General features: G+C 50.0%; 1 protein-coding gene across 1 annotated transcript in view; it reads right to left on the reverse strand.

The window, feature by feature from the left end:
- Positions 1–3,250: 3,250 nt before the first annotated feature.
- The window catches only part of LOC143164524 (gamma-aminobutyric acid receptor subunit alpha-3-like), a 79,010-nt gene continuing 67,698 nt past the window's right edge, over positions 3,251–14,562 (reverse strand). The window contains 1 exon segment of the mRNA XM_076347206.1: positions 3,251–11,814. Within this exon segment, the coding sequence (XP_076203321.1) occupies positions 11,485–11,814 (330 nt within the window). The 3' untranslated portion in view covers positions 3,251–11,484.

A 14,562-nucleotide genomic window follows, 5' to 3' on the forward strand; every position in this document is an offset into this window, starting at 1 on the left:
CCACACCTCCCACTGCATAATACCCGTTGTAGCCCTGGGGTGGGGTGTAGGGGGAGACCTGAATCCCACCTGCGGTACTCCTCGCCTGGAGCTGGGACCACGGCAGTACACAGGGTAGACACTTGCTTTGTTGGTAACACTGCAGGGTTGTCCCAGAATGAGACCCAAGGAGCCCCACAGTTCCCACACCGGAGATGTCTTCCCCGCCCTGGGGTCAGAGCAGGGCTGGAGCAGAATCCTTCTGCTTCCTCTGACCAGGGGGCTCAGGGAGGCATTCCCTGCTGCTGTGGGGTGAAGGAGCTTTGCTGTGGTTGACACCCACACCCACCACTCCAGGCACATCGCCTGGTCCCCTCCACAGCCCATCACTTGCTGCCTGCTTAGGGGTGGAGGAGAAGAGGACATCTTCATCCCCATGAAGGACACTGAGGATCCCTAGAAGGAGCTGAGCACATCCGTGCTGGGAAGCAGCCCCCCTTGCTGCTCTGGCTGCTGTTAACACATCACCCGTCCACCAAGCATGAAAGGGGAAGGTGGTAGGGGCAGGAGGAGAGTCACAGCCACTTTTTCCCACCTCTGATTGCAGTGAGTGTGTGCTTGTGGCGGTGAAGCCTGGGATCCCCTGCGAGGGCCCTGCAGCCTGCAGCCTGCCAATGCATGAAAGTGTAAGGGAGAATGAATCCCAACAAGCCACAAATCTGCCAAGCGAGGGTGTTCTCCGTGGAGTGGGGCAACCGCAAATTCTCAAACCATGTTCCTGCTGACAAGCTGCTGATGGATGAGTTCGGTCAGCAGGAATTGTGCTTTGCAGAAGAAAGCACTGTTTGCTTACAAAGCAGCCAGCACGGTGATGGTCCTGGGAAGAACCCCATGAATGGGAGTCATGCAGTGTTGGACCTACTCATCTTACAGGATGAAGGAACCAGAGAAGAGCGTTCCTTCCGCAGAGGGAACCCTACCTTGATGCTGGGGTTTCTGGTCATACCACCCAAATTCATGAAGGCTAGCTTAGGGCTGGCTTTGGGGTACTCACCACACCTCATGAGGAGGTGGTTCGCAGAAGAGGTTTCTGGAACAGCCACCCTTCAAAGGCAGAAGATGACTACTGCACCCCAAGGGACCCTTTCCTTCACGGGGCTGTGGGGCTGAGCCGTCCCCACTGGCTATGTTACAGACTGGCATAGGGAACACATCTATCTGCTCCCCAACATCTGGCACCTCAGGAGCCACACATCAACGGTTCCCCCCGCCTCCCCGAGCACTGCTGTAGTATAAGCACCTAATAATAAAACCCAGCTATTGCGTTCCTAAGACACCTGTCAGCCTGAGCACTAAGTGCCGGGGTAATAAATACTTTCTCAGCTATGCCTCTTCTCCGCCAATTCTCCTGGCTCTGCCTGTTTTCATTAGTATTTCTTTTCTGTGGACACTGCAATTACACTCTGTTCCTCTTCAGGGCCCTTGTTCCAGGTTCAAATAGAGAAGTGATAATGCAGGGAAGCTTTTCACATCGCTGTTTATTTTTGTCTTCTGAGTCAGGAAGATCTTTTCAGGCTGGGACCAACCCTGTGCAGTTTTGATGGAGGAAGGACTCGGGCGGGGGGGTGGTGGTGGCAAAAGGGGTTAAAACTTCAGGTTCCAGCTTTTATGGTTTAAAACAGTGGTGGGCTCCTTCCTTGCTTGCTCTTGCTGAGGTCACAAGCTATGCTTCTTCCTCGGGAAGACATAAGTATGCAGCCTGTACTGCTAAGACCCGTGGTAACTATCCATCTGCCACAGCAGCTGCAAGCCCTGGCGCTCCCAAGCCTCTTCTGTCATCCGAACCTCTGAGCAAGAAGGAGGATTCAGCTGAATGCAGCAAATTCAAATGCGTAACTTTTTTGTTCAAGGTTGCAATATGTTTGGAGATATTGTCCCGCCAGCAAGTCCCTGGTGCAGCATCCAGATGGTGCTCAGGGAATCTGGCGAAGGGGGGAGGCCGTTTTGTTCCTTCTTCAGGCATGGAAAACAACTGACGATGTCACTGCTTCTCCTGCTATTTCCCAGTGGTAATTGAGGGGGGAAAAAGTCCTCACTGAATATGTGGAATTTGGGTAAATCATCAATATTTTTAACTAAAAAGTAGTCAAAAAAGCAGAAAAAAATCACAGGGGAACATAGGATGTTTCAAACAGTGCAATAGGAAGAACTTCAGCATTTCTTGCAGGTGTTTTTTCTTCTGCTTTTGCATTTGAAGAGATTTACTTCATTTCAGATCTTCCTACCCAGTGAGAAAAATCCTTCTTTCTATTAGTTGCTAAATATAACTTGTCATGCATCCAAGGAGATGCAATGAAGTGTCCAAATGAAGCCCCTACACCTTGAACTTCCTTGCCAGCAGACCACAGTCACCTGGACCCATGTCACACTGTCTGAGTGACGTGGCATGGCCAGCTATGTGCTATTAAATCTCCAAAACCAGGGTAGCCACAATCAAAACTCCCTGCAGCAAAGGTCTCTGGTCCATGGTAAATCCCAAGTCATGCCTGGAAGCTATTTGGGTGGACCAAAGTGACAGTGGAGGTTGTTGTAACAGCTGAACAGCACAGCAGGGTGGGTTGAACTGCCCACAACCTTTCCTTGGCACATATTCGGTTTACCGCATGGCCAAAGACATTTGGGCTAAGGGCCTCCATGTCCTTCTCCCCACCAGGGTCTCTTTAAGGCATGATTCAGCTGGAGAAGTGTATGTGGTAGGTTGAATAAACCAGCGTCTTGGCCAAGGCCTCTTCTGGTTGCCCCTAGAGCAGCAGAAAGCTCGATTCATGTTGTACATCAAGAAATGCCAAAGAGCTCTACTGGAAAAGCAAAGTCTAACCATGGGCCACACACTGCGGGGAAAGAGCACAGCTCAGGGTCTCCTTCTTGCCCACCCACCACATCACCACCATCCCATCTTTGAGTTGGTTCCCAAACTCCCCAGCCAATCTGCCTTAAACATACTTTGTGCCCTCCACTCCCCTGCCATTGGAAGGGAAAGCATTTTAAACATGACACGATGGGAACCATGGAATATTTTCAAGCTCTTTTATTTTCCCCTGGAATATTTATTTTTTCATGGGTAGCTTGTCTGCTCATCACTGGGACAAACTCCCCAGATGTGCAGGTAGCCTGAAGTCCAGAGGACTGGCTCCCTGGGCTCCCCATCCCTTTGTATGTCAACGTCATTTGACTTTGAGAAACAGGCCATGGAAAAAAACAATGACACAGATTTTTTTAAAATATGAATTTTTATTTGTTTCGATCGGAGTTCGAGAGAGTGGGAAGAGTGGAAAAGCGGAGTGATTTAATTCAGTGAAGAGGTCTAGTCCTGCTTTGCGTGTTAGATCAGGAGGTTAGTAGGTGCTCAGAGGCGTCCTCCTCCTCCGCTCAGCTTGCTGATCTTATTAATGTATTTCTTGTTTCTGATGTTTTCTAATCTCTCTTCAGAACTTCACTGTAATTTTTTCAGACATTTTTCTGTTGCTTTAACTTATTGAAAAAGCTAAAAGCTGAAAAAAATTGCAGGACTCAAAATCCTGCCAATTAGAATGGGCAAATTTTTTTTTTCCAGCAAAGGGTGAAAAATACAATTCAAAAATACAAACAGGCATTGAACATTGCACCAAAAAGCATTTGAAACGCAAATCTTGGAAAGAGGAAAAGAGAGAGAGAGAGAAATAGAGAGAGGAAAGGTCACAGTTTCTGTGAGAAATCCCTTAAGAAAGTGGCTACCAGCTAGTCAATAGAGAAAATAAAGTCAACAAAAAATTAAAAAAATGCATTTTTTTCCAGTTGTTAATTATTTACAGCTGTAATAACAGGATTGTCATGCATTAAACTGCTGCCAGCTAGATTCTTTCTCATAGTGGAGTAAAGAGAGTCTCACAAGATGGAAAACAGCACAGACTGAACCTGAGGCAGTGAAAATGAGCGTATTCTCTGGCTATTTGTTGCCATCTTTCCCATGATGGGCTGTCCTACCATGATGTTAATGCAGCTTTCCCTACCCTGGGCACCAGGGTTGCAGCTAAAGAAGCAGCAGGTGCCCTCGCCTTCAGATAGGACATTTGCCTGCGGCTATCCCCAAGTCAGTTGATAGCGAAAATCTAGTTGATGAAGGCATACTTGTGGCCACCTGACTAATTTGGTGGGCTGCGAAACTCCCTTGTGACAACCGAGAGGAGCCCTTCAACTCTAAATACAGCCTGGCAAAGGCAATGTGGCAATGACTCAGGTTTCCCAACTCTGCCCCTACTTTTTTGTGGTTGCAGAAATCAAATCGTTCAATGTATGAGCCGTTACATTTGCTGGGTGCCCTGCAAAAAGACAGGAGAAATTGACAGACTTTTCAGGGAAAACAGAGTGCTGCTAGCAGTGTAACATGAGCCAATGGACTTATCAAGTTGACAGGACCTTCAAGCAGCAGTGAACAGAAGAGCAAAGAGCCTTTGAAGACTGTGGGAGCATCCTGCGCACGTAGCAAACCTGGGACCAGGCTTTCCTCTCTAGGCAGATGGGATCATTAAAGCTGTGTACAGAAGAGATCTGCACTGGTGGGGACTGGGACACTGGGGAATAGGAAAGAGTAGATAGAACGTCATATTTTGTCCTAGAGCTTCATGAGCATAACCCCACTTGTGGTGAAGGATGATAGGTCAAATATTAGGACTAATCCAAGCCTAAGGCTTTCTACTGTTTAAAGCAGCACAGATTCCCATGGTGGGAGGCAGGCATAGACCCAGAAAGAGAACCGGCTTTGTTTGGTTATGGGTGGTGACATCCTTCATTCTCATGGTTGGGACACCACAAGGCACAGGTGGCGATTGCCACTGACCACGAGAGTCTTTCTTCAGCAGCAGAGGAGGGAATATAGGAGCTACGAGTGCAGTTGCAGGATCACTGCCTAAACATTTCTCCTAAGACAGGGGGAGACGAAGGGATGACATTAAGGGAGCTGACGCTGGGTACCATTGCTAGGGGCTGCACACTTACTGTGGCTGCTTACTATGGCCCCACTGCTCACGGGCTGCCCAGCATCTGTCTTTGGTCTTGCTTGTGCTGAGGTGAGATCAGGTACGGATCCAGGACACAGCGGCAGCAAAGGCCTATGCTTTTGCTGACCACTCCCACAATTAGCACATAGTCACGTATCAGCACATCCCACCTGGACGAGCATCAAGCAGTGGCCAAGCGCCAGCACTTCCCTTTGCTTTGCAGAAGAGCCCAAGCTGAAGTGCAGCCCCTACCTGTGGTGTTCCTCTGGCCAGGGAGAGCTGGAAAGGATCCTACCAGGTTTTGTGCTCCCTCCTGAAGCAGGCTCAGAGTGGAGACCTCACACCCCTTTGCAACACTCAGCTACACATTCCCTGGTTGTGCTATGGGGTGAGGACTAATTGCTTATGGCATTCAGCTGCTGAAAAGCCATGCTGCCTTGCTGGGAATGTCCTAGTGTCTGAGGCAGGACCAGGGCTGTGTTGGAGAAGTTGTGACATCTGGGACTAAGTTTTCCTGAAAGGTGCTGGGCAGCGCTGCCAGCAGTGACCTTGGTCCAGGCAGTAAGCCTGCACCGAGACCCCAGCGTGGAGAGAGGCTCTTCTCCCTTGCTACCTTTGTTCCCTGTGCCTCCCAAAGCCACCTGAGGACCAGCAGAGAGGGATGCACCTCCTTCCAGAAGATTTAGCAAAGAGAATGAGAGGAAAGTAAAATAATTGAAAGTGGCCATTTTCTCTTTCCAAAAGAAAGAAGTTTGACTTTTAGATATAAAGAGTTTGTAAGCATAAATATACACACGCACACACGCGCATATATATATATATATAGATATGTAAAAATGTTTGGCTGACTGAACAATAACAAGGTCAAACACTAAGTATTTATACCTGGAAGCCATCAATCTCATCTGTGCTGTGGCCTTTTGCCAAAAATGCCTTCAGAAGTAGTTTAGCTTGATATGGAGAGAGGGTTGGTGAATTGTTTGGGGTTTTTTCTCCCTACTTTGACATTAATAGAGCATTTATGTTTTTGTGAATGTGCCCCTCACCCTGGCTGAGCCCTCCCCACCCTTAAGAGCCACCAAGGAGGCAGGGAAATGTTTCTCTCCAGTCTGCAAAATCCACACAGGTATTTGATTGGGTGGGTTAAAGTGTGGCCCCAGAGAGGCATACAATCTGGGGAAGAGGGCCTGGAGTGAGGGCTGGCCTGACACTGCATGCTGTGATGGTCCAGTCCCACGGCCCCACACTGGCTCTCCACCACACCCAGGACCAAACACATGGAAGTGGGGCACTAGCACGTCCCTGCCAAACTGTGCCCCAGGTGAGCCCATCAAGGAGCTGCCTGGTCAGCTCATGGCATGCCCTGGCAAGCTGGGAGAGCGTGGCACCTGTCCTCAATAGTCACTCACCTTTGACCATGATCCTTCCTTTAACAGCACTGTGTGTTTAACTGCTCTGTTCCTCCAGCAGCTGCAAAGAGCACTGCAAAGAGTCCGTTTCTACAGCACCCTCTGGGAGAGGCCACAGCTCCAGGTTTCTGAAGGTCTCAGAGAGGTCCTTAGCAGAACAGAGGGTCTTCCCATGCGAGGTGATCTGGAGCAAGAGAAACCCCTTCCTGGTATGTGATGCAGCCCTATAATCCTCCCCAAGGGATGGCTGAAAGGAATCCAAGATATGGACAGAAGAAGTCAAGGCATCAGATGAGAAATGAATGCAACTTGTGTCCATAGGATAGGCCTCCAGAAACAGGCTGGTCATGACCTTGTTTGCATGCATGGCTTGTATCTGGGAACAGCAAGCATGGGGTCTGCTTGCACAGGGGATGTCCTACAGCAGAGAAACTAGGACCCTGCCAGCGCCACCGAGCTGGCAGAGTTCAGGACAGGGGTGAGCTGTGTTGGCCACAGCACTTGTCTGTAAACCTAGGGAGTGGCAAAGCCAGCTTTGCATATGTTGAGCTTGGTGCACGGAGGAGAACTGGGAAGCTCTATGTCGGGTGTCACAGTCCTGCTCAGTGATGATCAAGAAGCTTTCGAGATGTTGTATGGGGGTAACTCCATCAGCCCTTTAGAAGAATGGGTGGCACCAAGGGACCACATCTCCCCCATCCCTCTCGTGTCACCCTGAAGAAATGTCACAGTACTAACACAGTGCTTGCAGCCACCACGAGCTGCCTCCCCTGCCCGCTTGGAGGACCTCAGCTGAACCATCCCCCACCTCCCCGGGGCATGGAGGTCTCGAAAGCCGCACTGCTTTTGCCCATGTGCGGTTTCAGAGGAGGGAAGAGGCAATCTGCCAGTGCCAAAATGTCCCTCTGACATTTTCAGGAGGAATGCAACTGCAGGCTTGGGCTGCACTGTGTGTGTCCCAGGTGGCGCGAGCTACGAAACAGGAGCGTGGACTGAACAGATCATTTTTATCATCTCCAAAGACTTCTAATTCCTGCCTGGGAGACTCTCATCAAGTCAGGGAGGCTTTGGGCCTTGCCAGAAGAAAAGAAATATTGGAGTATTGAGGTTCACAGCAAAATGAAGTGCCCACTCTGTGCACAACTGTGGATTAGACTATCAATGGCCATGTACAGATCTATTCCTATATAGGACCAATTATAAAAATGGAGCCCTTAGATACTATCACAGCAAGTAGCAAACCCCAGTAACTGATGCTAGGTTAGCTCTGGCCCAGCATGCCCTTAGAGGAGGCCCCCATCAGCAGCCTCGTGTTAGCTGGGAAGGAAACGTCCCAATTTAAGCCGCTGACAGATTTTTTAAAAAAAGAACATTATCTTCTCTGTGATGTCTGCTGGCAGGAGATGTTAAACCACTTATTTATAACTATCTTCCCAAAATGCTTCCCTGCTTGGAAGCCAAACTACAAATCCTGTTTGGTTTGTTGTCTTTAACCAAAGGATGCCGGTATTTCTGCTTCCAGCTGGCAAAAAGATTCAGAGCTAGTGCCAGGCTTTAGTGGGAATAGACTTGGCTTTCAAGGCGTGCTACAACAGATCCAAGAAGGCAGCCTTTTATCAGGCAGAGAACAAAGCTTTTGGAGTCAGGAAGAGCAAAGATGAGCCATCAGATGGGTGGCACCGGCAAGCCAGATCAGAGGGCTGTGTCCTGGGGAGGGACAAGAGTCTTCGCGTCACAGGGAGGGAAGGACTGGGGGAAGAGACAGGCACAAGATTTACCCCGACAGTTTGGTGAGACCGATCAGATCACCTGCAGAAAGGGAGGAGGCTCAGATGCTGCCCTGATGCTATGCCCGGCACTGCAGAATCGTCCAGTCCCGGCACCTTGAGCATCACTCTGCTGCACTGAGCCTGAGTGGCCCCAGGCGGGCAGCAAAGGCAGCGCTTGCAGGTGCTCGGGCTGCTGAGAAGCCGATGGTAAGACCTGACAGTTTATGGAGAGCTCTACGAAGCAGGCACCAAGAGACACAGCAACATGTAGCGAGGCGATGCGCGATAGGACGTGGCCCTCAGGATAGAGGGGATTTTGGGGAATGCCCAGGCTAGCAGAGGAGAGCACCTCTGTGCCAGGCCCAGCTCATGTCAGCTAAGTCACTGGATCCCATATTTAAACTTGCCTTTGATGTAATTCCCTTAGTAAACACAATACATTCTTTGTTACCATTTTATTGTGTTTGTTTTGCTTTTTATAGGGTTTCCATTTCATTCACTTAGGCCTGAGTATTATAGTGACATGAATGTTTTATGAGATACACTTCATCTAGCTTATTTAAGAAAATGACATCCAAGTAGTTTCCAAAACAAACAGCCTCACGGCTGGTTAGCGTAGCACTTCCTGCTGGAAAGCCCGGGAAGCAGAAGGGTGGCAGCAATGGCACTCACTGCTGGAGGGGACGGTGCTGGCATGGAGGGAGCACAGGGAGCCTTGGTGCAGCAGGGCAGTGCTGGGGCGACCGGGCTGTTGGAGCAGGGTGGCTGCAGCAGCAGCAGGTGGCCAGTGCCAGGAGGAACCGGGCGCCCCAGGTGCAAAAGAAGCCAGGATGTCCCCCCTACCTGGCAGAGGGGCTGGGGATGGCGCACCCTCCCTCTCCTCCTCCAACCCGATGCTGGGTGCAAAAGGGGAGAGCTCCTGGGCTTTTCCTTCCTCGCCACCCAGTGGAGAGCCCTCAGGGATGAAAGGCACTGTAGGAATGTCATGAGTGGTTTGGGGTGCAGATGCTGGGGGGGAGGATGGGGAGAGAGCTGGTTTCCTTAGCATTGGGTGGTGGTGGTGGGGGGTTTTGCCACCTCTTGTCCAATGCTGCCTGCTGGTGTGGATGTACTCATGGACTGAATGCACTGGGGGCCAAGCTAAATGTCTCCGAGCTCCTCTCCTCACTGCAGCTGTAGGCAGGGGGAGTGACTGCACTGCTGTTGAGCCAGCAAGATTGGTAAGGGATGGCCAGGACATGCACCGATGCCGCCCATGCTGCAGGACAAAGTGCCCTGGCCTTCCCCACTCCATCCTGCCATCTCCATGGATATTCCAGGTGGGGCAAATCCTGTGCCTTGTGCTCAGCCCTGCTCCTGCATGGGCAGGGAGAAACTGAGCTTGGCACAGCGGCTCAAAGCAATGCTGAAGACATCATCTTGGGGGTGCTGGGGCATCGGCCTGGCTGCATGCACCCAAAACGTGCTGGGGGCAGTTCAGGGGGGACAGCTAGAGGGTCAGAGGGAGGCCCAGGAAAGAGTGGGTACATCCCACCCTGGGAGCAGGGCTGCTGGCAGGATCAGTGCTGCCCACAGGCTGGGGATGAGAACTCACCAGGCACAGGATGTCCTTCCTTGTAGCAGGACAGTATGTCCATGGGTCCAGGCACGAGGGAGGGGGGACAGATGGCTTGGATACCACCATCTTGTGCTGCTGCTGGGAAGGGGACAACCGCTGGTTTGGGTCGTTGACTCTGGTGGACGGGAAGAGAGAAAAAGCCTCTCTCCGAGGTACTGGAGGGCTTTCCTTGGAAGAGTGTGCAGGTGTTAGAGTTGGGTCTTATCTCAATGGCTTTGTGGGATGGCACCTGGCTCACATGGCTCTCTGTGACAGCAGTATCACCCCGCTGTTTCAAAGAGCCCCGTCTGCTGTTCTCCCATGGTGTTGAGGATGCTCAGCTGCATCTGTTCACCAGGGGCAGGGAGGTACTTGGGGACCGACTGTCCCCTGACTAACCCCCACAGGTGGCAGAGTGGCCCCTTGTGTGTCCCACAGGAAACAGGCTGCACCTGAGCTGGCCTGAACCAACATCACTGCTGCTCTGGTGCACCAGAGCAGGGACGTGCCATGAGCTGGACTTCCTCGGGCTGTGCTCCTCCCCATCGGTGTGGCTTACCTGAGGTAGGGGCTTCTCTGCCTAAATCTACCCGCGAGCAGTGAGATACTACTGAGGGCTGCTAAGTAGCCAAAGGAAGATGAATGGGGAGCTGGAAGAAGGGGCTGGGACAGAGAGGAGATGCCAAGAAGGATAAGTGGATGAGGCCAAGAGAAAGTGATAAACCACCCATCTAAACACAAACTCTGTGGCTTCCAGTCCTGATGCTGAATGCATGCGGCCTCACAGCCACTATCTCCTCCAAAGCATTATAAAGCTCCTGTCTTGACTTCCTGACTGACCCTGAGAAAAATTATTTCTCTGGTAGGAACCACCCCACCCTCTAACATGAATTGCCCCAAGAGTGCAGGATGGCAGACAGACAAGACCTTTCTCACCTGTTCTTGTCTGGGGAGAGACATGGAGGAAACCAGCAGCGGTGTTTGGTGAAGACAGAGAGGAAGAAGCCCTGTAGATACCTACAAGATGCTGCCACCCTTTTCCACCTCTGCAATGGCTCCACTGACCACAGCAGTGGTGGGTTCACCCCTAGCAGGCACTGGGCTACAAGCTGGCCCATGCTGCACTACTCCCTCAACAGACCAGCTCACCTGTATCCACAGCCCGGGGAGTACCATCTAGCACAAAGCACCAGGCACTGAAGCGCAGCCTGGCTGATTGACTGACTGACTCTGGAGGCCTCCACATCCTTGAGCCCAGGCCACCAGGAGCATCCACCATGCTAGGGCAGTCCATCTCAGAAGAGGAGGAGGGGGGTGGACCGCAGCAGCAGCCCCCAGTAGAGCGGAGCATGGAATAGCAGTGGCATGCAGACCTTGGGAACGGCAGGAGATGGAGGAGGAGAGATGGAAGCACAGGGTGACTTGGACAGATGGGGGACATCAGACTCACGATGTTAGAGGCACAACTTGTTATGATCCTTTTTTTTTTCCTTTCGTCATCAGAGACAAAGTGAAATGGAACTAAAGTATATGGGATTAAATTAGAATCACAGTTTTGTTTACATTATAAAAGAACGATCTAATAATAATAATATCAAATGAACAATAATAATTAAACAAAACAGGAAAGAATAAAGCCCTGGAGAATTCCTGCCTGAATGGTGCTCACTGATGGAAGGTTTGTGTGACCGGTTTTATTGTTTGGGGATCATTCCCTTGATAGCTGACTCTCGGTTTACATATGTGGCCCAGTAGACTAAGTTGAAAATGGCAAAGAGGACTGGAAAGACGATGCGGGACATCTTGTCTACCTTGCTGACACTGTTGTATGTCTTCTTGCTCTCTGCGAGCTTCTCCTCTATGCGGGGCATCTTGGGGGGTACGTTGGTGGCAGTAGCAGAGGCAGCAGCACTCTTGGAGATGGTGGGCAGGCCAGGGTCCTTGGCAATGTTGAGGGCATATGTGGTGCCAACAATGTTGTAGGTGTTGTTGGTTTTCTTCGCTAGTGCCACTGGCTCTTTTTTCTAGAGAAGGTGGAAGAAAAAAACATAATAGAGATGAAGTGATTGTAGAATTGCATGTAGAACATTTTGTCCTCTGAGTTTACCTGCTTGCCCGGATGAGAAGATGGAAAAGGGTGCGAGGAGCAAGAGACCAAGAAGGTGGCATTGTGGAAAGGAAGGAAGATGTGGTGAGAAGATGGCCAGAACCTATGACATCTGCCACTTGAGTGCTGCTGGAGCATAAGGACGTGCTGGACTAGGGTGGATCAGCTACTTCATGTAAGCCTGGCATACAGCGTGTAGCACAAAGAGGTCCTGGCCTGGCAGCTAGGTCCTGCTGCAAGTCAAATAACTGAAGCCACATAGCTGGGTTTGTAGCCTCCTTGCAGCCCCTTAGATCACAGGAGTGGTATAAAAAGGTGTGTGCAGCTGCACTCAATCAGTAGCTGCCCCAGATGGGTGACTCCTTGATTGGCTGAGTGCTGCCAGGTCTATGTTGCATATTGCCGGGTCAGTATAAGTGAATGCAGGCTCAAACTATACAGACTCCTTGTTTTCTCTCTCAACTGTGTTATCTGTTGCATGTAAGGTTCAGCCATGGAGAGACGATGCAGGAATGTAGTCTTTAGAAAAGAATGACACCCCATGTGGTCATCCTGGGGGAAGAACTTGATTTTCTGCTTTGCTGGCCTGCTTCCTGTGTCAGGTGAGAGGCAGAGACATCACAGAGGATTATAGTTCTTTTTTTTTTTTTTGTAGCAGAAAGCCAGTGGCTTTAAGAATGTGGGTGACAGCATCACAACAGTTTTGCACCATATTACAAAGCCATCTCATACACGGCCTCAGTGCCCCGAATACCTCACAGGAATACCTCACAATTTAACATCATGATGTCCAAAATGCCTCTGGGACCCTTTAGTGCACCTCATGACCTACCCAGACAAGATACAGAACAGATGGAAGGCATTTTCACTAGCCCTAGATTTCAGGATTGCTCAACATGGCACTATAGGGCAGAGGGAAGCCTTTCATCTTGCCTTCATATCTATGGGTTGCTGCAAATCAAGGAAGATAAGTGCACCTCTCCCACAAGGCTCCAGGGACAGCCATGCTGTCCAGGCTGAAGGGAGGAGAGCTTGCATACCAAATGGCAAAAGAGGCACTTATGTGTCAGACATGCAGTACTGAAGGATGATGGAAGATGCTGAAGACAGACAGTTCAGATGTTAATGAAGATGAGCGGACAGGAAGACAGAGCTAGGAAGTCATGATAGGTGTCGCCCCCACTCTGGGGATCTTCCTGTTGCTGTCAGGGACCTGAGACCAGCTGCACCGTAGACGATATCATATAAAGCAATCCAGGTCTACCAGGAGAAGCCCGCTGAAAGAAGTCTATTCATATGCAGACATCAGGCACCCTACACGTCCCAGCACTCATGTACTTTATGTGGTGTCCACTGTAATTAAACCAAGAGCCAGCATTAGACACAGCAATGACTCATGGTGGGAATCTAATATCTAAACTCAGAACAAGGTGTGACTTTGGATCTCATTTTCTATTCAAAAACAACTGAAACGCAAGGTAGGGCTCATCCAGGCATTTCCCAGGGGTGCTTGGCACGATCTTGCATGTATGTGTGAGAGAACCACGTACAAAGTGACCGTCAGGAGAAGGGGAGAGTGTGCAGCCAGCAGGACCTGTTCATCTCCCCACCCTACCCTGGAAATTGGTAGCAGGCAGCATCACTGGGTAGCACTGGGAGCTGGAAAGGCCAGATTCACCCAGTCTGCTCTGCAGAGATACTGCAAGGACTTTAGCTTTCATGCTGTACTTCCATTTTAAATGTGTCCACAATCACCATGGATATTTCTGGTTACCTTAGGAAATGAATTTTCCACAGTGATTTTCAGAGGGACACTAAAAGCAGACTTCTGTGCAATCTTTAAACCCCTCTCCAATAACATCATAGCCAGGCCTGCAGCCTCGTAATAATGCCAGCAATTACAGAAATTAACTTGCTGTTAGAAAGAGGTCTAAATGTCTTCAGACTCTAGATCAGACAATATTCATAGTCTTTTATGGGACAGGGTGTTATGATCTTTAACGATCAACTGAGCGACTGATTTCTGCAATTATTAGAGCCATGTTAACTTGTACCCCCTGCATAGGAGGTGAACTTGTCCCGCTAAAGAGCTGACAAGAAGCAAATAAAGGACTAAAGATTTTTCACCTTCTAAAACATTTAAATATGCTTAAGTACGATTACCTATTAACACAGCTACAGGAGGTAATAAAATAATTAATAATCAGTAATGAAATGAAAAACAGATTGTTGTTTGCAGAATGTAATTTGAAGTGCACTGTGATTATTTTAGTATCAATCAGCCACATTATTCATTACAAGAATAAGATGACTACAAGTGACACGACACTTTCAACCTGGCTAGCTTTTCTGCTCCAGAGCTTGGAAAGTGGATCCGTCTTGCCTGGCCAAAGGCATCTGAAAACAGCAGGCTGAAACGGAGGAAAGTCGGGCAAATATGAATGCTGTGGGTGGTGATAGCAAGCTACTGCTCCTACTGGTGTGATCCAGAGCCCCCAGGCATCAACTTGGGCTTCTCTGGACCTCAGATCAGGCTGTTCAGGTAGTGCAGAGGCTTGGGAGCCTACAGCCAGGGCCTTTTTCCAGCTGCCTATGGGGTCTTCTGCCCTGGTCAGAGCTGGGAGCCTGGGTAGCCTTTGGGAAGCACCCAGAGCACACACTGCCT

This window comes from Aptenodytes patagonicus, chromosome 9 (assembly GCF_965638725.1).
Source record: "Aptenodytes patagonicus chromosome 9, bAptPat1.pri.cur, whole genome shotgun sequence".
Lineage (NCBI taxonomy): Eukaryota > Metazoa > Chordata > Aves > Sphenisciformes > Spheniscidae > Aptenodytes > Aptenodytes patagonicus.